Source organism: Hyperolius riggenbachi, chromosome 11 (genome assembly GCF_040937935.1).
Source record: "Hyperolius riggenbachi isolate aHypRig1 chromosome 11, aHypRig1.pri, whole genome shotgun sequence".
Classification (NCBI taxonomy): domain Eukaryota; kingdom Metazoa; phylum Chordata; class Amphibia; order Anura; family Hyperoliidae; genus Hyperolius; species Hyperolius riggenbachi.
In genome coordinates, this window is record NC_090656.1 from 245,356,763 (window position 1) to 245,381,941 (window position 25,179).

At 45.9% G+C, this 25,179-nt stretch overlaps 1 protein-coding gene across 1 annotated transcript in view; it reads right to left on the reverse strand.

Moving 5' to 3' along the window:
* Nucleotides 1-3,918: 3,918 nt before the first annotated feature.
* Nucleotides 3,919-25,179, reverse strand: part of LTO1 (LTO1 maturation factor of ABCE1) — an 89,581-nt gene continuing 68,320 nt past the window's right edge. Inside the window, exon 5 of the mRNA XM_068260051.1 lies at nucleotides 3,919-4,053. Coding sequence (XP_068116152.1) covers nucleotides 4,015-4,053 — 39 coding nt within the window. The 3' untranslated portion in view covers nucleotides 3,919-4,014. The remainder of the gene's footprint in view (nucleotides 4,054-25,179) is intronic.

A 25,179-nucleotide genomic window follows, 5' to 3' on the forward strand; every position in this document is an offset into this window, starting at 1 on the left:
CCTTGCCCATCATAGGTAGCTACAGGTGCCCCTTAGTATTAGGTAGCCAGAGGTACCCTCAGTATTAAGTATCTAGAGGTGCCCCAAACATTAGTTAGCTAGAGGTGCCCCCAGCTGAAGGGAGATCTGGCCAGTGGAATGCAGAGACAGGGTGAGTAACCTCTCATTAACACTAAGCTCTGAACTATTCACAAAGAGGAAGACACTTGGGGAGGGTTGTGAGCTGCCTTTCCGTCATCGGGCGCCTGTAGGCACGTGCCTACAGTGCCTCATGGTAAATCCAGCCCTGGGCTAGTCCAAAACTTGTCAGTTCCATCAGATTTCTACTAACCACTGTGAGAGCAACTAATGCTCAACACACACCATACAATCTGGGTTGTACAGATTTACCAAATCTTTGTAGTATAAGGGCCAACAAATTGAAAATACCTTGAATGATTGATTGGATAAGCTCTTATACTACATGAAAGTGGTAAGCTTGAACAACCAAGATTGTATGGTGTGTGTTGAGCCTTAGGAGAAAAGTGATTTAAAGGATACCCAAAGTGACATGTGACATGATGAGATAGACATGTGTTGTACAGTGCCTAGCACACAAATATCTATGCTGGGTTCCTTTTTTCCTTTCTCTGCCTGAAAGAGTTAAATATCAGGTATGTAAGTGGCTGACTCAGTCCTGACTCAGACAGGAAGTGACTACAGTGTGACCCTCACTGATAAGAAATTCCCCTTTTTATCTCTTTCTTGCTCTCAGAAGTAATTTTCTGCTAGGAAAGTGTTTTATAGTTGGAATTTCTTATCAGTGAGGATCACACTGTAGTCACTTCCTGTCTGAGTCAGGACTGAGTCCGCCACTTACATACCTGATATGTAACTTTTTCAGGCAGAGAAAGAAAAAAAGGAACACAGTGTAGTTATTTGTGTGCTAGGCACTGTACATACACATGTCTATCTCATCATGTCACATGTCAGTTCGGGTGTCCTTTAACCGGTTCAGCACCGCAGTGCCGAAAATCTCATGCATCCGAGCAACGTTCACCTCCCATTAATTCGCCTATAACTTTATTGCTACTTATCACAATGAATTGATCTGTATCTTGTTTTTTCTACCACTAATTAGGCTTTCTTTGGGTAGTATATTTTGCTAAGAATTATTTTTTTCTAAATCTATTTTAACAGGAAGATTAAGAAAGAAATGAAAAAAAGTCATTATTTCTCAGTTTTTGGCCATTATAGTTTGAAATTAATATATGGTACCGTAATTAAAACTCATGTATTTTATTTGCCCATCTGTCCCGGTTATTACACCGTTTAAACGATGTCCCTATCACAATTTATGGTGCCAATATTTAATTTAGAAATAAAGGTGCATTTTTTCAATTTGCGTCCATCTCTATTTATAAGCTTATAATTTTAAATAATATAATAACATATTCTCTTGACATGCATATTTAAAAAGTTCAGACCCTTGGGTAACTATTTATGTTGTTTTTGTTTGTTTTTTTAATTGTATTTTTTTTTTAATAAAAGAAAAATGTATGTGGGTAATTTTTGGTGTGGGAGGGAAACTGCTAATTTTAAATGTAAAATAATATTTTTTTTTAAATTAAAAATGTATGTGGGTGCAGTTTACTATTTGGCCACAAGATGGCCACAGTGAAAAAAGTCCTGCATGCGAACGATCCCGGATCCAGGAACTAAAATGCTGGGGAGAAGTTTCCTGGGGGCAGAAATACCGCGCTCTCTGGATAGAAAGCGTCGGTATTTCTGCGGGGAAGTTAGATCGGTAAATGGGAATTATATTCTCATTCACTGATCGGGGGGCTAGCGGCGGGCGGCGGGAGCGCGCGGGGGTGCGCCCGAACGCACGCACCAGCCGGCGGCAGCAGCAGTGCCTATCTGGACGAGGAAGCTCGTCCAGATAGGCCGAACTGGTTAAAGCTCAATTTACTCTTGAAGAAATGTACTTTTTATTTATGTGTTTTCATGTATTTTAAGTTTTACAGTTTGTTACGATGTTGGTCCTTTAAGCTAAACCATTGAATAGAAGCCCAAGGTGTGGGGATTGCTGGAAGTTCACTGTAGTTCCTATTGATATGCAGGCAGCGTAAGACTAAAAGTAAAAAAAAATGAGTAAGACTAAGCTTATGGAGCCCGAGAGAGATGATGTGACACTCGGACAAAGAGGCACCCTAGGATTATCTCAAAACTTTTTCAAAGTGACCTGCCCCCTTCTTTACTGTCCGAGGGGCCTAGCCTGTCTTTTGCATATGTCATAAAGTATACCATCTGTTGCTGAGACAATCGCTGGTAATTCTGTCTCTCGCACATGTACTTCTCTTTCCCTTTCTTTGCAGCCCTACATATTCATCAGGACGGAGGCAGCTGCTAGGCCTCGCCTGGTCATCGCAGATCAGGCAAATTCTTTTCTCTTTCTTGCAAACTCTCAGGACTTTTCTTGCAATTATATTGTGAGATGTACAGCAGGCTTGGGGAGGGAGAGGAGACAATGGCAGCGTGTGTTTTTAAACCACTGCTAGTGCAGTCTGGCTGGGCCCATGTGACACAGTATACAGTGTTTTGTCATTTGAGGAATGCCTTTGATCAGGAGTTTAGGCAAGAGGGGGGAAGAGGAAAGGCATGAAACTTTAATCTGTTCCCACAGTCCACTGAACGTGAGCAGGACCAGGGCTGGACAATGGCTGCAAAGCTCTCTGCTGGAACAATGGGGGCCTAAATATTACACGCTTGCTGACTCACAGCTCCTACATTCACAAGAAGCTGTTGCTGGCAGGGAGGCTGGAGGTTAACGCTTTACTGTATCTCATTCTTAAAGTGTAGCTGTCGGGCATAAAATCAAAAATCAGCTCTTTATTTTTATCAGGTAAACAAGTAAAAAGGATGCTAACCAGGCAATCCAAAAGTTAAAACCACTATTACTTTTCTTGTTGATAAATGATCATTCCCCAGTTTACCTGACTCTTATTTGGTACACAGAACATTTGGTACACAAAAGAGAAGTTGCAGGGCATGCTGGGTTGTCTTTTTTTGCTTCTCTACTTCCCCTCAGACTTAACTAATGCAGGCTGATTGGCTGAAGCCTCTTTCCCTCCTATTTTCCCCTCCCACACCTCTGTTCCTCTCTGATTGGCCAATATTTCTCATGCTGAGACAATGCACTTTCTATAGTGAAGGTCGGGCAAATCATGCAGAGGAGACTAAGGGCGGATATTACATCATGACTGGCTTTAAAATAGCCACAGTAAATATGGAAACTGTCTACAATAGGATTCACTACGTTCCGTTATAAAATTCACAGGAATCATAACGTGGACAGTGCAATACATGTGTTATGTAAGAAGAGCAAGTATTTATCTACTTATATATTTGTTTGTTTTTTCCTGAGATCGTATGGCCGACAGCTCCTCTTTAAAGTGTAACTGTCGGGCATAAAATCAATTCTTTAATTTTATCTGGTAAACAGGTAATGAGGATGCTAACTATGCAATCCAAAAGTTAAATCCACTATTTCTTTTCTTGTTGATAAATGATCCTTCCCCGGTTTTCCTGACTCTTATTTGGTACATTGCCACACAAAGGAAGTTGCAGGGCATGCTGGGTTTGCTTCTCTACTTCCCCCTCAGACTTAACTAATGTAGCCTGATTGGCTGAAGCCTCTTTCCCTCCTGTTTTCCCCTCCCACACCTTTGTTCCTCTCTGATTGGCCAATATTTCTCATGCTGAGACAATGCACTTTCTATAGTGAAGGGTGGGCAAATCAGGCAGAGGAGAGTAAGGGAGGAAATTACATCAGGATTGGCTTCAAAATAGCCACAGTTAGAATGTTAAGAAGGATTTTCTCTTTTTTTTTACCGTAGAAAAACCACTAAAATCAAAATGTGGACAGTGCAATATAAATGTTATAAAAGTAGAGCAAGTATTTATTTATATACTTGTATTTTTTTTCTGAGATAGTATGGCTGACAGCTCCTCTTTCAGTTTTGATGCTTTCTTTTATCTTGACGTTAGCTGGAAAGCTACTAAGACTGGGGTCTGCAAGAGAAAAAAAAGGCAAAATTTGTAACTCTGTATCTGTAAGGGCTTAGCGCTAGCGTTTTGTGTGGGTGATTTTACCACAAATAGCGCGGTAAACGATTTTTGAGCGATCGCGATTATCAGTTTTTATCACGATCGCTTTAGAATCGCGGTAAAATGCTGCATGCATCAATTTTTTTGCGATTGCCACTAATTATGAATCTCTTGCGATCACCGGCAATCGGGGCAGTGAGATCACTGTAATTAATTAGTATTGCGCTAGTGCTTTAAAAAGCGGTAGCGCTTCGCCGATTAGCGGGAATTGCCCTCTAATCGCCCCAGTGAGAACGGGCCCTAACTGTTGCTAAATGATTGCGCGCCAGACTGACTGCAGTGAAATGAACCCCAGGCAAAACCTGAAAACCCTGAGCAAACAGTATTCCTGTATAGAAGATATACAAGGGGTAGAGTTTGTAACCCGGCAGCAAAAGAGTTAAAGGAAATCTAAGGCCTATAAAAAAACACAGTTGAACTTACCTGGGGCTCCTTGCAGCCCCCTCATAGTCATCCTGTGCGCTCACCGTCCTTCCACAACCCTCCCCCGAGCAGCAGTGACCCCCGCACAGCTGGCCGGCCACACGCCCCCAGGCACAGCAGTGCGCAGTACAGGAAAATTGCTGCACATCCCCGACAATGGGAGCAAGACCAGGGTGCGCAAAAGCCTCCGACTTCAACCAGCCACCTTTGTGGGGGCCATCACAGGTCTCGGAAGGATGCATGGGCCCCGGATGACTGCAGGGGGCTGCAAGAAGCCCCAAGTAAGGTCAGAGCTTCTTCAGGCAGCTCGAGACAGTGGTTTCGGCCCATATCCGCCAGGACCACAAGGCGAATGAACACTTTTCTCCCCGCAGCCGTGAGACTCTTGAACTCTGTAACTTTCGGGCATAAAATCAAAATTCAATTCTTTATTTTTATCTGGTAAACAAGTAATAAGGATGGTAACCAGGCAATCCAAAAGTTAAAAACCACTATTACTTTTCTTGTTGATAAATGATCATTCCCCAGTTTACTTGACTCTTATTTGGTACGTTGCCGCACAAAGGAAGTTGCAGAGCATGCTGGGTTGTCTTTTTTTGCTTCTCTACTTCCCCTCAGACTTAACTAATGCAGCCTGATTGGCTGAAGCCTCTTTCCCTCCTGTTCTCCCCTCCCACACCTCTGTTCCTCTCTGATTGGTCAATATTTCTCATGCTGAGACAATGCACTTTCTATTGCAGAGCTGGGTGGGAGTGTCTGAAGACTGGGAGGAGGGCGGGCAATGCATACACAATCAGGCAGAGGAGAGTAAGGCAGGAAATGAAATTAGGATTGGCTTCAAGATAGACACAGTTAAAATGGAGAATCCTAAAAGGGATTTTCAAAAATCATTAAAGGGAAGATCCATGCATAATATAAAAAACAAACTGCACTTACCTGGGGCTTCTTCCAGCTCCTGGCAGTCGATCGGTGCCCTCGCTGCAGCTCCTCTCCCTCCCGGCGTCCAGCGGTGAAGAAGACGACCTCGCCAGGTCAGCTTCCGGGTCGGTGTCATGTGCACCCCATGGAGCGGGTCACGTGGTGTAAGTGACGTCTTCGGGTCTCTACTGTGCAGGCGCAGTAGTTCTGTGCCTGCGCAGTAGAGACCCGATGATGTCGCTACACCACGTGACCCCCCGCCGCGGAACGCACGGAAGCCGACCTAGCGAGGTCGGCTTCTTCACCGCTGGACGCCGGGAGGGAGAGGAGCTGCGGCGAGGGAGAGGAGCTGGAAGAAGCCCCAGGTAAGTGCAGTTTGTTTTTTAAACCTTCCCTTTAAAATCAAAACATGGACGGTGCAATACATATGTTATGTAAGTAGAGCAAGTATTTATCTACTTATGATTGCAACAAAATAGATGCAGATTCAGGAACTCCGAAGTGGAGATTCTTTATTCAAGCACAAATATAGATTACAACAGGTAAAAAACTCCTGTGTCAACAGCTGTTTTGTGTGCTCTCACGTCCCCTCAGGACACCTAGGCTTATCTACTTATCTACTTATATATGCGCTTTTTCTGAGATAGTATGGCTGACAGGTCCCCTTTAATGTGCCGGAAGTGGGCAGTGACGTCACTTCCGAGCCCAAGGGCCGCCGTGTGGTAACTGCACATCTCTCACCCCTATTATCCCCTTGTTTAGCCACTGATTTGCAGAACTGTGTCTCCAGGTAGAACAGGGATAATAGATACAATCCAAACAGGCCCTGAAAGTAGCATGGCAGGTATGGTGTCCAATGCACTAGCCAATTCGTACACGGGTCAAATTGTGGTTTAACTAAGGCCTCTTCCAGGCAGGAGACTGAACTGCGTGCTGGTCAAAACATAACACATTCGCCATCAAGCCAATCACAGTACAAAAGAGCAGGCAGGAATCAGGGTCAGAAGATAACATCAATTCAGCAACAAACCAATCAGAGTACAGAGGAGCAGGCAGGAATCAGGGTTAGACAGATTATGGATTTGACAATGGCAGATACAGGAATACAAGAACACAAGAGAACCAGGATTGTCCAGATACTTGCAGGGCTCTTATAAAAGGACACACCGGCTGGATGATTGAAATGCAGCCATAAGGCTCGTACACACACCTGACTGTCTGCAGCCAGCCAATGACGGGTCCGTCGGCACCTCCCGCTTGGCGGGTTTTCAGCAGACAGTACAGCATGTGTGCAGTCTGTCTGCGGACTGATACGGCTGTTTCTGAGCGATCCGCCGGACGGAACGTTCAGAAACAGCCTTATCAGTCCGCCGACAGACTGTACACATGCTGTACCGTCTGCTGAAAACCCGCCCAGCGGGAGGTGCCGACGGACCCGTCGTTGGCTTCAGTCAGGCGTGTGTACGAGCCTTTACACTGTACAATTGTTTTCCGATCAGACAAAAACATCTAATGATTCTTAAATTGAAGTGAATTTAAGTATTTTCAAACGCAATTACAATCAAAAACACTGAACTGCAGTGTTGGATTTTGGTTAGTCAGAAATAGGTCAATCATAATATCGATTGAAAGCAAAACTGTATAGTGTATGACCAGCTTTATGGCCCATACTCACAAGGGACAATTGTCGCCGCAACACGCGGGGCGCGCGTGTTGCGGCGACAGGTCGCCCGTGAGTATGGGCCGCGCGCACCCCGAACTGTCGCCCGGAACGGGCGCGCACCTCGAACTGTCGCTGATGTCGCCAGGCGATTGAAATGTTCAATCGCCTGGCGACAGTCGCCGCCGCAACTCCGCCGCAGCTGTCGCTAGTCCGCGTGAGTACGCGGACTAGCGACAGCAACCTCCATTGAGGTACGCAGAGCTTCCGGCGAGGGGAGGAGGAACGTCGGCGACAGCTTCCGTCGCGCCGCTGGTCCCTCTTCCGCGTGTGTACGCGGAGGGACCTGGCGAGGAGCTGTCGCCAGCCTGTCGCCCACACGCTCACGTGTGCTGGCGACAGGCCACTTTTACCGCCCGTGGGTATGGGCCATTAGGTTTACTGTCTGTCAGAAGCTCAGTCTACTTGTTTAAAAGCTTGACATCTTTTTCTGGAAAAAGCAGTGGCTTAGTTAATAAAATGTCTGTAAACCTGAGACCAAGTGGAATTGTGATGTAATCCTTAAAGCCAACTTAAAGCGAAAAAACCCAAAAACAACAACTTGTGATATGATGAATTATATGTGATGTACGGATAGAACATTAGCAGCAAATAAAAGAGTCTCATATTTTTATTTCCAGTTATATAGCTTTTTTTTTTTGTTGCAACATTGCATCATTCTGTCACTGTTGCAGTTTTAAAACCAAACGCTGTCTTTTAAGCTGTAAAACAGAGCATAGCTGTGAACTTCCCTGCGGTACAACCTTATCTCAAACTGTCTCTCAGGCCCAGTGCACACCAAAACCGCTAGCAGATCGTCAAAACGCTAGCGGTTTTTGGAGCTGATTTCCGAGCGATTCTAGGCATGTTTAGTGACGTTCTCTAAACATGCCTAGCATTTTGGGGAGCGTTTTTGTGCAGCAAATTAATAATATTGTTACAAAAGCTGTTATTGAGCAGCTTCTGTAACAAAAACGCCTGGAAAACCTTTCTACTAACTACTAAAAAAAATTTCTACTAACAACTGTAAGTGACAGCAACTTAGGAGAATGTGATTTAAAGGATACCCGAACTGACATGTGACATGATGAGATAGACATGTGTATGTACAGTGCCTAGCACACAAATAACTAGGCTGTGTTCCTTTTTTTCTTTCTCTGCCTGAAAGAGTTAAATATCAGGTATGTAAGTGGCTGACTCAGTCCTGAGTCAGACAGGAAGTGACTACAGTGTGACCCTCACTGATAAAAAAATCCAACTATAAAACACTTTCATAGCAGAAAATGGCTTCTGAGAGCAGGAAAGAGGTAAAAAGGTCAACAATTCATAGATTTGAGCTCTGGCATACTTCAATGAAGGTCTAATTAAGCAGAGACAATTAAACAGTGAAAACTAGATTTAAATCCTCTATAATAAAACCCCTGTGTCCCTGCGTGTGCTGTCTCTGTGTAGCTGGGTCCGTGCTTGTTGCTACTGCGCATGTGCGCAGCACGGACCCAGGCAGCCGTTGAGACAGGACGGAGCCAGTGAGCTGGGCCGGCGTGTGCACGGACGGACGGGTTCGTGCATGAGCGGTGGGTGCGCGCACATGCGCACTGTTAAAAGATGGACCTAGAGCTCGTTTTAAAACGGGCTTGGGTGTACTAGTATGAAATAAAACTGGGATATCTAAAGAAAAGTCATTTTTAGGAGAAGGAATATAGGATACAATTGTTTTTCCTAATTCCCTTCAGTTTATTTCACATCGGATGTCTTTAATTTAAGGGCCCATTCAGACTTGAGCGTTTTGCCGGTGATTTCGGCAAAACGCTCAAACGCTAGTGCTTTTCAAAGCGCTAGGGTAATAAAAGTCTATGGGCCCTTTCTCATTTGGGCGATTTGCTCTAATCGCCGTAAATCGCCCAAAAACGCTAAACGCAAACGCTTAGCCTGCACCATTTTCAGGTGATTTCCCGGCGATCACGTTTTAGTGCTATGGTGATTTTTTTTGGCGTTAATCGCCAAAAAACGCCAGAGCAAAACGCTAGTAAAATCGCTAGCGTTTTGCAATCAGCAAGTGTCAATGGGCCCTCAATGATGCGCCAAATGTATACTCTTGTTAGTATAAAAAGATGGTGGATAATGGGTGATAGATTTTTGAAGGATTCACACTGAATGTACATAAACGTCTGACTTGTGCAAACTTTAACATTCCTATCTCCCTTCTGTAAAAACAACGCGATTAAACTGAAAAAAAATGTTGCCATTCTCTGAACAATGGTGGAATTCCTGTACATTTGTGCGTGGAAGCGAGCGGGCAGGGATCGGAGGGTATTTTATCCCAGGGTCTCCACGCCAGATAGTTATGGAGCTGCTGTAGCTACATTAAACTGGACCTAAACTGAGAAGGATATGCATTCTTTTTAAAAAAAATATCATTTGCCTGACTCTCCTGCTGATCCTGTGTCTCTAATACTTTTAGCCACAGCCCCTGAACAAGCATGCAGATCAGGTGCTCTGACTGAAGTCTGACTGGAGTAGCTGCATGCTTGTTTCAGGTGTGTGATTCAGACACTACTGCAGCCAAAGGGATCAGCAGGACTGCCAGGCAACTGGTATTGTTTAAAAGGAAACATCCATATCCCTCTCAGTTTAGGTGCACTTTAAAGAGAGTCTGAAGCGAGAATAAATCTCGCTTCAGACCTCATATATAGCATTGGCATGTGTGCCCCTGCTAAACCGCCGCTATCCCGCGGCTTAACGAGGGTCCCTGTCCCCCCAAATCCCCTCCGTAATGTGGGGGAGCGCTTCCTGGTTGGGGCAGGGCTAACCGCCGCAGCCCTGCCCCACGCGCGTCTGTCAGCGTGTATCTCCGCCTCTCCCCCGCCCCTCTCAGTCTTCCTTCACTGAGAGGGGCGGGGGAGAGGCGGCGATGCGCGGCTGATAGACGCAAATGGAGGCAGGGCTGCAGCAGATAGCCCTGCCTCCAGGAGCGACCAAGACTGCGACCAAGTGTCGCAGTGGAGGGTTTGGGGGTGAAGGGACCCCCGTTTAGCGGCGTGTATGCGGCGGTTTAGCACTGCTAACTATGAGCTTTGAAGCGAGATTTATTCTATTATAAGGAGAACTGTAGAGAGAGGTGTATGGAGGCTGCCATATTTATTTTCAATTTAAGCTATACCCGTTACCTGGCTATCCTGCTGATCCTCTGCCTCTAATACTTTCAGCCATGGACCCTGAACAAGCATGCAGCAGATCAGGTGTTTTTGACATTATTGTCAGATCTGACAAGATTAGCTGCATGCTTGTTTCTGGTGTGATTCAGCCACTACTTCAGCCAAATAGATCAGCAGGGCTGCCAGGCAACTGGTATTGCTTAAAAGGAAATAAATATGGCAGCCTCCATATACCTCTCACTACAGTTCTCCTTTAAGTGCAATCCTACTCACAGGGCCTGAATCTCACTCACTGAATTCAATACTTTTTGGTTAGGTGATCAAAATATCAACACAGGATTTTTAGCTGCATGAATGCAGTAAAGAGGCCCTGTAGTGACATATAGCAGAATTCAGTAAAGAGGCCCTGTAGTGACATATAGTAGAATGCAGTAAAGAGGCCCTGTAGTGACATATAGCAGAATGCAGTAAAGAGGCCCTGTAGTGACATATAGCAGAATGCAGTAAAGAGGTCCTGTAGTGACATGAGGCCCATGCAATAAAGAGGCCCTGTAGTGACATAAAGCAGGATGCAGTAAAAAGGCCCTGTAGTGACATATAGCAGAATGCAGTAAAGAGGCCCTGTAGTGACATATAGCAGAATGTAGTAAAGAGGCTCTGTAGTGACATATAGCAGAATGCAGTATAGAGGCCCTGTAGTGACATATAGCAGAATGCAGTAAAGAGGCCCTGTAGTGACATATAGCAGAATGCAGTAAAGAGGCCCTGTAGTGACATATAGCAGAATGCAGTATAGAGGCCCTGTAGTGACATATAGTGGAATGCAGTAAAGAGGCCCTGTAGTGACATATAGCAGAATGCAGTAAAGAGGCCCTGTAGTGACATATAGCAGAATGCAGTAAAGAGGCCCTGTAGTGACATATAGCAGAATGCAGTAAAGAGGCCCTGTAGTGACATATATCAGAATGCAGTAAAGAGGCTCTGTAGTGACATATATCAGAATGCAGTAAAGAGGCTCTGTAGTGACATATAGCAGAATGCAGTAAAGAGGCCCTGTAGTGACATATAGCAGAATGCAGTAAAGAGGCCCTGTAGTGACATATAGCAGAATGTAGTAAAGAGGTCCTGTAGTGACATATAGCAGAATGTAGTAAAGAGGCTCTGTAGTGACATATAGCAGAATGCAGTAAAGAGGCCCTGTAGTGACATATAGCAGAGTGCAGTAAAGAGGCCCTGTAGTGACATATAGCAGAGTGCAGTAAAGAGGCCCTGTAGTGACATATAGCAGAATGCAGTAAAGAGGCCCTGTAGTGACATATAGTAGAATGCAGTAAAGAGGCCCTGTAGTGACATATAGCAGAATGCAGTAAATAGACCCTGTAGTGACATATAGCAGAGTGCAGTAAAGAGGCCCTGTAGTGACATATAGCAGAATGTAGTAAAGAGGCTCTGTAGTGACATATAGCAGAATGCAGTAAAGAGGCCCTGTAGTGACATATAGCAGAGTGCAGTAAAGAGGCCCTGTAGTGACATATAGCAGAATGCAGTAAATAGACCCTGTAGTAACATATAGCAGAATGCAGTAAAGAGGCCCTGTAGTGACATATAGCAGAATGTAGTAAAGAGGCCCTGTAGTGGCATATAGTAGAATGCAGTAAAGAGGCCCTGTAGTGACATATAGCAGAATGCAGTAAAGAGGCCCTGTAGTGACATATAGTAGAATGCAGTAAAGAGGCCCTGTAGTGTCATATAGCAGAATGCAGTAAAGAGGTCCTGTAGTGACATATAGCAGAATGCAGTAAAGAGGCCCTGTAGTGACATATAGCAGAATGCAGTAAAGAGGCCCTGTAGTGACATATAGCAGAATGTAGTAAAGAGGTCCTGTAGTGACATATAGCAGAATGCTGTAAAGAGGCCCTGTAGTGACATATAGCAGAATGCAGTAAAGAGGCCCTGTAGTGACATATAGCAGAATGTAGTAAAGAGGCCCTGTAGTGACATATAGTAAAATGTAGTAATGAGGCCCTGTAGTGACGTATAGCAGAATGCAGTAAAGAGGCCCTGTAGTGACATATAGCAGAATGCAGTAATGAGGCCCTGTAGTGACATATAGCAGAATGCAGTAAAGAGGCCCTGTAGTGACATATAGCAGAATGCAGTAAAGAGGCCCTGTAGTGACATATAGCAGAATGCAGTAAAGAGGCCCTGTAGTGACATATAGCAGAATGCAGTAAAGAGGCCCTGTAGTGACATATAGCAGAATGTAGTAAAGAGGTCCTGTAGTGACATATAGCAGAATGCTGTAAAGAGGTCCTGTTGTGACATATAGCAGAATGTAGTAAAGAGGTCCTGTAGTGACATATAGCAGAATGTAGTAAAGAGGTCCTGTAGTGACATATAGCAGAATGCAGTAAAGAGGCCCTGTAGTGACATATAGCAGAATGCAGTAAAGAGGCCCTGTAGTGACATATAGCAGAATGTAGTAAAGAGGCTCTGTAGTGACATATAGCAGAATGTAGTAAAGAGGCCCTGTAGTGACATATAGCAGAATACAGTAAAGAGGCCCTGTAGTGACATATAGCAGAATGCAGTAAAGAGGCCCTGTAGTGACATATAGCAGAATGTAGTAAAGAGGCCCTGTAGTGACATATAGCAGAATGTAGTAAAGAGGCCCTGTAGTGACATATAGCAGAATGCAGTAAAAAGGCCCTGTAGTGACATATAGCAGAATGCAGTAAAGAGGCCCTGTAGTGACATATAGCACAATGCAGTAAAGAGGCCCTGTAGTGACATCCAGCAGAATGCAGTAAAGAGGCCCTGTAGTGACATATAGCAGAATGCAGTAAAGAGGCCCCGTAGTGACATCCAGCAGAATGCAGTAAAGAGGCCCTGTAGTGACATATAGCAGAATGCAGTAAAGAGGCCCTGTAGTGACATATAGTAGAATGCAGTAAAGAGGCCCTGTAGCGACATACAGCAGAATGCAGTACAGAGGCCATGTAGTGACATATAGCAGAATGCAGTAAAGAGGCCCTGTAGTGACATATAGTAGAATGCAGTAAAGAGGTCCTGTAGTGACATATAGTAGAATGCAGTAAAGGGGCCCTGTAGTGACATATAGCAGAATGCAGTAAAGAGGCCCTGTAGTGACATATAGCAGAATGCAGTATAGAGGCCCTGTAGTGACATATAGTGGAATGCAGTAAAGAGGCCCTGTGGGGACATATAGCAGAATGCAGTAAAGAGGCCCTGTAGTGACATATAGCAGAATGCAGTAAAGAGGTCCTGTAGCGACATATAGTAGAATGCAGTAAAGGGGCCCTGTAGTGACATATAGCAGAATGCAGTAAAGAGGCCCTGTAGTGACATATAGCAGAATGCAGTATAGAGGCCCTGTAGTGACATATAGTGGAATGCAGTAAAGAGGCCCTGTAGTGACATATAGTACAATGCAGTAAAGAGGCCCTGTAGTGACATATAGCAGAATGCAGTAAAGAGGCCCTGTAGTGACATATAGCAGAATGCAGTAAAGAGGCCCTGTAGTGACATATAGCAGAATGCAGTAAAGAGGTCCTGTAGTGACATATAGTAGAATGCAGTAAAGAGGCCCTGCAGTGACATATAGTAGAATGCAGTAAGGAGGTCATGTAGTGACATATAGCAGAATGCAGTAAAGAGGCCCTGTAGTGACATATAGTAGGATGCAGTAAAGAGGCCCTGTAGTGACATATAGCAGCATGTAGTAAAGAGGTCCTGTAGTGACATATAGCAGAATGCAGTAAAGAGGCCCTGTAGCGACATACAGCAGAATGCAGTAAAGAGGCCATGTAGTGACATACAGCAGAATGCAGTAAAGAGGTCCTGTAGTGACATATAGTAGAATGCAGTAAAGGGGCCCTGTAGTGACATATAGCAGAATTCAGTAAAGAGGCCCTGTAGTGACATATAGCAGAATGCAGTATAGAGGCCCTGTAGTGACATATAGTAGAATGCAGTAAAGAGGCCCTGTAGTGACATATAGTACAATGCAGTAAAGAGGCCCTGTAGTGACATATAGCAGAATGCAGTAAAGAGGCCCTGTAGTGACATATAGCAGAATGCAGTAAAGAGGCCCTGTAGTGACATATAGCAGAATACAGTAAAGAGGTCCTGTAGTGACATATAGTAGAATGCAGTAAAGAGGCCCTGCAGTGACATATAGTAGAATGCAGTAAGGAGGTCATGTAGTGACATATAGCAGAATGGAGTAAAGAGGCCCTGTAGTGACATATAGTAGGATGCAGTAAAGAGGCCCTGTGGTGACATATAGTAGAATGCAGTAAAGAGGCCCTGTAGTGACATATACCAGAATGCAGTAAAGAGGCCCTGTAGTGACATATAGCAGAATGCAGTAAAGAGGCCCTGTAGTGACATATAGCAGAATGCAGTAAAGAGGCCGTGCAGTGACATGTAGCAGAATGCAGTAAAGAGGCCGTGCAGTGACATGTAGCAGAATGCAGTAAAGAGGCCCTGTAGTGACATATAGTAGAATGCAGTAAAGAGGCCCTGTAGTGACATATAGTAGAATGCAGTAAAGAGGCCGTGCAGTGACATGTAGCAGAATGCAGTGAAGAGGCCCTGTGGTGACATATAGCAGAATGCAGTAAAGAGGCCCTGTAGTGACATATAGCAGAATGCAGTAAAAAGGCCCTGTAGTGACATATAGCAGAATGCAGTAAAGAGGTCCTGTAGTGACATGAGGCCCATGCAATAAAGAGGCCCTGTAGTGACATAAAGCAGGATGCAGTAAAAAGGCCCTGTAGTGACATATAGCAGAATGCAGTAAAGAGGCCCTGTAGTGACATATACCAGAATGCAGTAAAGTGGCCCTGTAGTGACATATAGCAGAATGCAGTAAATTATTTTGGATACCCATTTTTAATGTAATTTTTCAGCATCAGAAACACTTTCTATAGCTATACTGTATATTACACTATATTGATATGTAGCCTGCGCTCCAAGTGATGTCCGGACAGGGCTAAAGTCTCCACCTGTGATACATGTCAGAATGTAAATCGGGGAGAGGAAAGATTTTACAACGGGCAAACACTGACCAAATCATTTATACATAATTATTGTAAAAATGAAGCACTTTTATTAATAGTGTTATTTTCATAATGATTTGTTTTTATAATGCCTTCTTCAACACATCCGCCACTCACCCACACTTACCCTTTTAGGTGCAATCTGAATACTCACCTCCTCAGATAAGCACACTCTCCTACCTGCCTACCGTTAGCCAATAAATGCTATCATCCTGAGGAGCCGCTAGCAGCGCTTTGCTGAGCGCTTTGTGATGTGAAAAGCTCTTGCTAATGTAATGCTATGGGTGTGATCCCACTGGAGCGATGTGCTTTTATAAAAATCCCCCATAGCATTGCATTAGCAAGAGCTTTTTCAAATCACCAGCACTTAGAAATCACTCCTAGTGGGTTTGAGCCCTCATTCAAGATTCCTTGCTGCAACATTAAGTCAAACCTGTAGGTGGCAGACATATATCGAATGAGCCATTTGGACGTGTGATAAAGATCAGTGATATTCTAGTGACATCTAGTGGTTAAGGTGAAGTAAGCAGTGCCAGATTTCTTAAGCCATTTGCAATATAGATTTATTTATTTAAAGTGTACCAGAGCTGAATAAAATAAAACGTTTTCTACATACCTGGGGCTTCCTCGGTCCCCATGTGCTCGGATTGCTCCCACGCCGCCGTCCTCCGCTGTCTGCAGCTCTGGTACCAGGTCCTGTCACTTCAGCCAGTCTGACCTAAGTGAAGTGCGCTCTTTGGGTATCTCTCCAGCAGCTGCTAGAGAGATACGTAGAGGGCACACTTCTCCTGCATAGACTGGCCCCGACTGACAGAAGTTATGGGACCTGGTACCAGAGCTGCAGACAGCGGAGGACGGCGGCGTGGGAGAGATCCAGGCGGATGGGGCTGGAGGAAGCCCCAGGTATGTATAAAACTTTTTTCAATTCAGCTCTGGTTTTCTTTAAGTATTTATACAGCGCTGACATATTACGCAGCGCTGTACAGAGTATATATTGTCTTGTCACTAACTGTCCCACAGAGGATCTCACAATCTAATCCCTACCATAGTCATATGTCTATGTATAAAGCAGAGGGACACCAAGAGCCCCAATAGTGTAATTCGTCTTGGGGACAACAAAATAAATGAGAAGTTAAAATTATACTCACAAACCAGGGTTACCAATAGGCAACCACTGTATAGGCAGGTAAGGAGAACAATCCTGACCCCACTCAGGAATAAAAAGTCGCTCTCTGTAGACAGGAAAATAGGGTAACAACCCTCCACCCAGGGTGGACTCAATGTAGTGTACAAGATACAGAGGCGCCAAAAGAATAAAAGGTAATTAAATGAACTTAAAAAACCAACTGGTTAAACAGAGGAGGCAGCGGTGGTCTTACCCCCTCCAAACAGACACAGGCAAGGACTGCGATTCAGACAGTCAACAATTTATTCGGAACTCCAAAAAACAATGCAACGCGTTTCACGGGCCATACATCCCGCTTCCTCAGGCAAAATACAGTAGGAGTCACAGCATCTGTATTATATCAGCGAGAGACAGAGGCGCCGAGCTCGCTGATATAATACAGATGCTGTGACTCTGGCATTACAGAGGCGCCGAGCTCGCTGATACAATACAGATGTTGTGACTCCTACTGTATTTTGCCTGAGGAAGCGGGATGTATGGCCCGTGAAACGCGTTGCATTGTTTTTTGGAGTTCCGAATAAATTGTTGACTGTCTGAATCGCAGTCCTTGCCTGTGTCTGTTTGGAGTGGGTAAGACCACTGCTGCCTCCTCTGTTTAACCAGTTGGTTTTTTAAGTTCATTTAATTACCTTTTATTCTTTTGGCGCCTCTGTATCTTGTACACTATATGTCTATGTATGTACCGTGTAGTGTATGCGTCGGGCCAATTTTAGGGGGAAGCCAATTAATTTATCTGCATGTTTTTGGGATATCGGGGGAAACCAGAGTGCATGGAGGAAACCCACGCAGACACGGGGAGAACATGCAAACTTCTTGCAGATGTTGCCTTGGCTGGGATTTAAACCAGAGGCCCGGCGCTGCAAGGTGAGAGCGCTAACCACTACACCACCGCGCTGCCCAGATACAGTATCCCTATCCTAAGCTGGGGAAGTCTTCGGTGATCTCAAAGAATCCGCAGTGAGCAAAGTGACCCAGAAACCCTTGATTGGAGGAATTATAGTGTACCTGAGATGGGGCCATATACATACCTGGGGCTTCCTCCAGCCTGATTACTAACTCGCTGTCCTCAGTCGCCCGCAATTGGCCCCTGGAAAATCCTCCAGTCAGGGCCAGTCTGCACAGGTGCTGTCCGGCCAGGCGCGCTCATGTTGCCGGGAGCGTTCTGCGTCTGCACGGCGCAAAACGCTCCTGGCGACGTAAACATAGAGGGAGCGTGCACGCGGCCTGGCGGCACATGCGCGGTTGGCTGCGGCCCAGAGGACTTTCTGGGGATAACTGCGGAAGAACAGGGAGTCAGAGGAGGAGGGCGTGGGAGTGATCAGGCCGGAGGAGGCTGGAGGAAGCCCCAGGTATGTATATTTTGTCTTTTTATTCTCATCTCAGGTTCCCTTTAAATGCTATTAAATCATTAGGCTTTATCAACCACTCCCAGGTAATATTAAATCATAGCTAGAGGTGATATTAGATCACAGCAAGGGATGCTGAGAGGTGTGTGAATAGATGGTTGGTTTTGTGTTTGCATTTGCATGCCACACCTACTGCATTATTTTTCTATAAATGTATATCTATAAATATCTGTTCAATTTAAGAATTGCAATCAATTTTCTGACTGATTGCAATATTTCAAAAATCTGACCAATGTACCACACACCTATGTTCAATCTTTCCCCAATTATGATAAAAATGATTGGATACTCTGACAAAACTGCTAGGGTGTGTATATTAATAAATTGGCAATCTAACACACACCATACAATCTTTAGAAAGATTGAAGAAAAATATCTGGCATTCCGGATCGATCAAAATTGGAGAAAACGGGAAATCCGATCGGATTTTTCAGTCAAATGAAAAAAAAAAGCTTTTGATTTTTTGGGAGATCCGATCGTTTTTATCGAATTACAGTAAAATCGGATCATTTTATTGTATCGTGTGTGGCTACCTTAAATCTAGACTGTGTTGTATGTGAGAGATCTCATATAACCCAGACTATGTACTTGTTCACACTACAGGTGACCACACACCATACAATTTTTTAAATATCTGTTCAATTTAAGAATTGCAATCAATTTTTCTGACTGTAACATTTCACAAATATGACCAATGTACCACACACCTATGTTCAATGTTTCCCCAATTATGATAACAATGATTGGAAACTCTGAGGAAATTGCTAGGGTGTGTATATTAATGAATTAACAATCCAACACACACCATACAATCTTTAGTAGAAATTGAAGAGAAATATCTGGCATTCCGGATCGATTTAAATAAAAAAAAAAAAAAAAGGGAAATTCGATCGGATTTTTCAGTTGAATGAAAAAAAAGCTTTCGATTCTTTCGGGAGATACGATCGTTTTTATCGAATTACCGTAAAATCGGATCATTTTATTGTATCGTGTGTGGCCACCTTAAGAGCTTGTTCACACTGCAGGCGTTTTCTTACTTTTTTTACCCACGTGCGCTATTTAAAAACGCCCCCCAAACGCTTGTGCAATGAATGTCTATGAGAAGGTTCATATCAGCGCGGGTCGTGCACGGGGGCGGGTAGCAAAGCGCTGCGTGGACCATTTTCGGGGCGATTCCACCTCAATGGAAGGTATAGGAAAAACGCGAAATGCTCACAGAATCGCTTTGTGCAGCGATTGCGTTTTTAAGAATAAATACATTGTGTTTATACTTTTCCGGGTCAAAGAGTTCACTTCCTGACTTGATAAAATGCAATCGCTCTGAAAAAGCGCTGATTGAAGCGCTTTACAAAAACCGCAGCGCCCACCCGAGCACCGGGAGGAGAAAAACAAACCTCCTCCAAAAACAGCCAATGTGAACGGCCACGTGAGCAGAATGCAATGTGAAGGAGGCCTAAAAGCGCTTCTGCAATGTTGCTCTATGTGAGTGTTGTCACACGAGCGATGAGCTTTCTATCCAATCGCAAACGCAGCTCCTCCACTACTTTGAGCGTTTGCAATTCAATAGAAAAGATAGGAAAATCACTAAGCACTTGAAAAAGGGCTTTGAAAAGCGGTTTTTCTGAGAGCTTTTAATCAGTGTTGATTGCGAATTTTCACCCAAGTCATTTTCGCATCGAAAATCCCGTTTTCGAATTCGGCGACTTTTCGCGAAAATCTTCAGAAATATTTGCGTTTTTGACCAGCATCGAAAATTACCGTATTCATACGCTTATGCCCTTATGTGGAAAATTGTTCACAATAATCCGCCTAGAACTTCATTGTATGCGGACGCTTATGCCCTTATGCGGAAAAATGTCCGCAATAATCCGCATACAACTTCACTGTGTGCGGACGCTTATGCCCTTATGCGGAAAAATGTCCGCAATAATCCGCATACAACTTCACTGTGTGCGGACGCTAATGCCCTTATGCGGAAAAATGTCCGCAATAATCCGCATACAGCTTCACTGTGTGCGGACGCTTATGCCCTTATGCGGAAAAATGTCCGCAATAATCCGCATACAACTTCACTGTGTGCGGACGCTAAGGCCCGGTTCACATTAGCGGTTGTTTGCCAAACGGACCGGATGACCTGACCGGATCCGGACCGGATCCGGATCGGAACCGTACGGTTCTGATCCGGATCCGATCCGGATCCGGTCAGGTTGCATCAGGTGGTAATCAGGATGCGATCCGGATCCGTTTGGCAAAGTTAACGTAAAAAAAAAAAAAAATGTTGGGGTCTGGGAGGTCAGCAGAAGGGGGACCTGTGGAATCAGGCCCTCTGCTGTTTAGCACTCACCTCCACCTCCGACATGCTGCCAACATCCTGCCAACACCTCCAGCTCGTGCTGCTCCACTCCAAAATGCTTGCCCATGTGTCCCCAGCCAATATCGCCGCAAAAATCCGCATAGGAAGTGGGGTAGAACATCCGGATTTCTCAGCCAGTGTGTTGTGCGGCCTCCGGTTCCCATTTGTTTGTATTGGCCGGATGGTGCAGTCCGGCTCCGCCCCGGATACGGCTGCCGGAGGGGCCGGATGAAAAAATAGCGCATGTTGGAACGGAGGCCGGAGTCCGGTTCTGCAGAACGGACCCATGTGAACGGACGCATAGGCTTTAATTGCTATGCCGTGCGTCCGTTCCGTCCGTTCTGCAGGCGGTGCGGCTCCGGCACGGCGATTCCGGAGGGCCACCGCAAGTGTGAACCGGGCCTAATGCCCTTATGCGGAAAAATGTCTGCAATAATCCGCATACAACTTCACTGTGTGCGGACGCTAATGCCCTTATGCGGAAAAATGTCCGCAATAATCCGCATACAGCTTCACTGTGTGCGGACGCTTATGCCCTTATGCGGAAAAATGTCCGCAATAATCCGCATACAACTTCACTGTGTGCGGACGCTTATGCCCTTATGCGGGAAAATGTCCGCAATAATCCGCATACAGCTTCACTGTGTGCGGACGCTTATGCCCTTATGCGGAAAAATGTCCGCAATAATCCGCATACAACTTCACTGTGTGCGGACGCTAATGCCCTTATGCGGAAAAATGTCCGCAAGAATCCGCATACAACTTCACTGTGTGCGGACGCTAATGCCCTTATGCGGGAAAATGTCCGCAATAATCCGTATACAACTTTACTGTGTGTGGACGCTAATGCCCTTATGCGGAAAAATGTCCGCAAGAATCCGCATACAACTTCACTGTGTGCGGACGCTTATGCCCTTATGCGGGAAAATGTCCGCAATAATCCGCATACAGCTTCACTGTGTGCGGACGCTAATGCCCTTATGCGGAAAAATGTCCGCAAGAATCCGCATACAACTTCACTGTGTGCGGACGCTTATGCCCTTATGCGGGAAAATGTCCGCAATAATCCGCATACAACTTCACTGTGTGCGGACGCTAAGGCCCGGTTCACATTAGCGGTTGTTTGCCAAACGGACCGGATGACCTGACCGGATCCGGACCGGATCCGGATCGGAACCGTACGGTTCTGATCCGGATCCGATCCGGATCCGGTAAGGTTGCATCAGGTGGTAATCAGGATGCGATCCGGATCCGTTTGGCAAAGTTAACGTAAAAAAAAAAAAAAATGTTGGGGTCTGGGAGGTCAGCAGAAGGGGGACCTGTGGAATCAGGCCCTCTGCTGTTTAGCACTCACCTCCACCTCCGACATGCTGCCAACATCCTGCCAACACCTCCAGCTCGTGCTGCTCCACTCCAAAATGCTTGCCCATGTGTCCCCAGCCAATATCGCCGCAAAAATCCGCATAGGAAGTGGGGTAGAACATCCGGATTTCTCAGCCAGTGTGTTGTGCGGCCTCCGGTTCCCATTTGTTTGTATTGGCCGGATGGTGCAGTCCGGCTCCGCCCCGGATACGGCTGCCGGAGGGGCCGGATGAAAAAATAGCGCATGTTGGAACGGAGGCCGGAGTCCGGTTCTGCAGAACGGACCCATGTGAACGGACGCATAGGCTTTAATTGCTATGCCGTGCGTCCGTTCCGTCCGTTCTGCAGGCGGTGCGGCTCCGGCACGGCGATTCCGGAGGGCCACCGCAAGTGTGAACCGGGCCTAATGCCCTTATGCGGAAAAATGTCTGCAATAATCCGCATACAACTTCACTGTGTGCGGACGCTAATGCCCTTATGCGGAAAAATGTCCGCAATAATCCGCATACAGCTTCACTGTGTGCGGACGCTTATGCCCTTATGCGGAAAAATGTCCGCAATAATCCGCATACAACTTCACTGTGTGCGGACGCTTATGCCCTTATGCGGGAAAATGTCCGCAATAATCCGCATACAGCTTCACTGTGTGCGGACGCTTATGCCCTTATGCGGAAAAATGTCCGCAATAATCCGCATACAACTTCACTGTGTGCGGACGCTAATGCCCTTATGCGGAAAAATGTCCGCAAGAATCCGCATACAACTTCACTGTGTGCGGACGCTAATGCCCTTATGCGGGAAAATGTCCGCAATAATCCGTATACAACTTTACTGTGTGTGGACGCTAATGCCCTTATGCGGAAAAATGTCCGCAAGAATCCGCATACAACTTCACTGTGTGCGGACGCTTATGCCCTTATGCGGGAAAATGTCCGCAATAATCCGCATACAGCTTCACTGTGTGCGGACGCTAATGCCCTTATGCGGAAAAATGTCCGCAAGAATCCGCATACAACTTCACTGTGTGCGGACGCTTATGCCCTTATGCGGGAAAATGTCCGCAATAATCCGCATACAACTTCACTGTGTGCGGACGCTAAGGCCCGGTTCACATTAGCGGTTGTTTGCCAAACGGACCGGATGACCTGACCGGATCCGGACCGGATCCGGATCGGAACCGTACGGTTCTGATCCGGATCCGATCCGGATCCGGTAAGGTTGCATCAGGTGGTAATCAGGATGCGATCCGGATCCGTTTGGCAAAGTTAACGTAAAAAAAAAAAAAAATGTTGGGGTCTGGGAGGTCAGCAGAAGGGGGACCTGTGGAATCAGGCCCTCTGCTGTTTAGCACTCACCTCCACCTCCGACATGCTGCCAACATCCTGCCAACACCTCCAGCTCGTGCTGCTCCACTCCAAAATGCTTGCCCATGTGTCCCCAGCCAATATCGCCGCAAAAATCCGCATAGGAAGTGGGGTAGAACATCCGGATTACTCAGCCAGTGTGTTGTGCGGCCTCCGGTTCCCATTTGTTTGTATTGGCCGGATGGTGCAGTCCGGCTCCGCCCCGGATACGGCTGCCGGAGGGGCCGGATGAAAAAATAGCGCATGTTGGAACGGAGGCCGGAGTCCGGATCCGGCCCGGATCCGGTCCGGCTCCGGTTCTGCAGAACGGACCCATGTGAACGGACGCATAGGCTTTAATTGCTATGCCGTGCGTCCGTTCCGTCCGTTCTGCAGGCGGTGCGGCTCCGGCACGGCGATTCCGGAGGGCCACCGCAAGTGTGAACCGGGCCTAATGCCCTTATGCGGAAAAATGTCTGCAATAATCCGCATACAACTTCACTGTGTGCGGACGCTAATGCCCTTATGCGGAAAAATGTCCGCAATAATCCGCATACAGCTTCACTGTGTGCGGACGCTTATGCCCTTATGCGGAAAAATGTCCGCAATAATCCGCATACAACTTCACTGTGTGCGGACGCTTATGCCCTTATGCGGGAAAATGTCCGCAATAATCCGCATACAGCTTCACTGTGTGCGGACGCTTATGCCCTTATGCGGAAAAATGTCCGCAATAATCCGCATACAACTTCACTGTGTGCGGACGCTAATGCCCTTATGCGGAAAAATGTCCGCAAGAATCCGCATACAACTTCACTGTGTGCGGACGCTAATGCCCTTATGCGGGAAAATGTCCGCAATAATCCGTATACAACTTTAATGTGTGTGGACGCTAATGCCCTTATGCGGAAAAATGTCCGCAAGAATCCGCATACAACTTCACTGTGTGCGGACGCTAATGCCCTTATGCGGAAAAATGTCAGCAATAATCCGTATACAACTTTACTGTGTGTGGCCGCTTATGCCCTTATGCGGGAAAATGTCCGCAATAATCCGCATACAGCTTCACTGTGTGCGGACGCTTATGCCCTTATGCGGGAAAATGTCCGCAATAATCCGTATACAACTTTACTGTGTGTGGACGCTAATGCCCTTATGCGGAAAAATGTCCGCAAGAATCCGCATACAACTTCACTGTGTGCGGACGCTAATGCCCTTATGCGGAAAAATGTCCGCAATAATCCGCATACAACTTCACTGTGTGCGGACGCTAATGCCCTTATGCGGAAAAATGTCCGCAATAATCCGTATACAACTTTACTGTGTGTGGACGCTTATGCCCTTATGCGGGAAAATGTCCGCAATAATCCGCATACAGCTTCACTGTGTGCGGACGCTTATGCCCTTATGCGGAAAAATGTCCGCAATAATCCGCATACAACTTCACTGTGTGCGGACGCTAATGCCCTTATGCGGAAAAATGTCAGCAATAATCCGTATACAACTTTACTGTGTGTGGACGCTTATGCCCTTATGCGGGAAAATGTCCGCAATAATCCGCATACAGCTTCACTGTGTGCGGACGCTTATGCCCTTATGCGGGAAAATGTCCGCAATAATCCGTATACAACTTTACTGTGTGTGGACGCTAATGCCCTTATGCGGAAAAATGTCCGCAAGAATCCGCATACAACTTCACTGTGTGCGGACGCTAATGCCCTTATGCGGAAAAATGTCCGCAATAATCCGCATACAACTTCACTGTGCGCGGACGCTTATGCCCTTATGCGGAAAAATGTCCGCAATAATCCGTATACAACTTTACTGTGTGCGGACGCTAATGCCCTTATGCGGGAAAATGTCCGCAATAATCCGCATACAACTTTACTGTGTGCGGACGCTAATGCCCTTATGCGGAAAAATGTCCGCAAGAATCCGCATACAACTTCACTGTGTGCGGACGCTAATGCCCTTATGCGGGAAAATGTCCGCAATAATCCGTATACAACTTTACTGTGTGCGGACGCTAATGCCCTTATGCGGAAAAATGTCCGCAATAATCCGCATACAACTTCACTGTGTGCGGACGCTAATGCCCTTA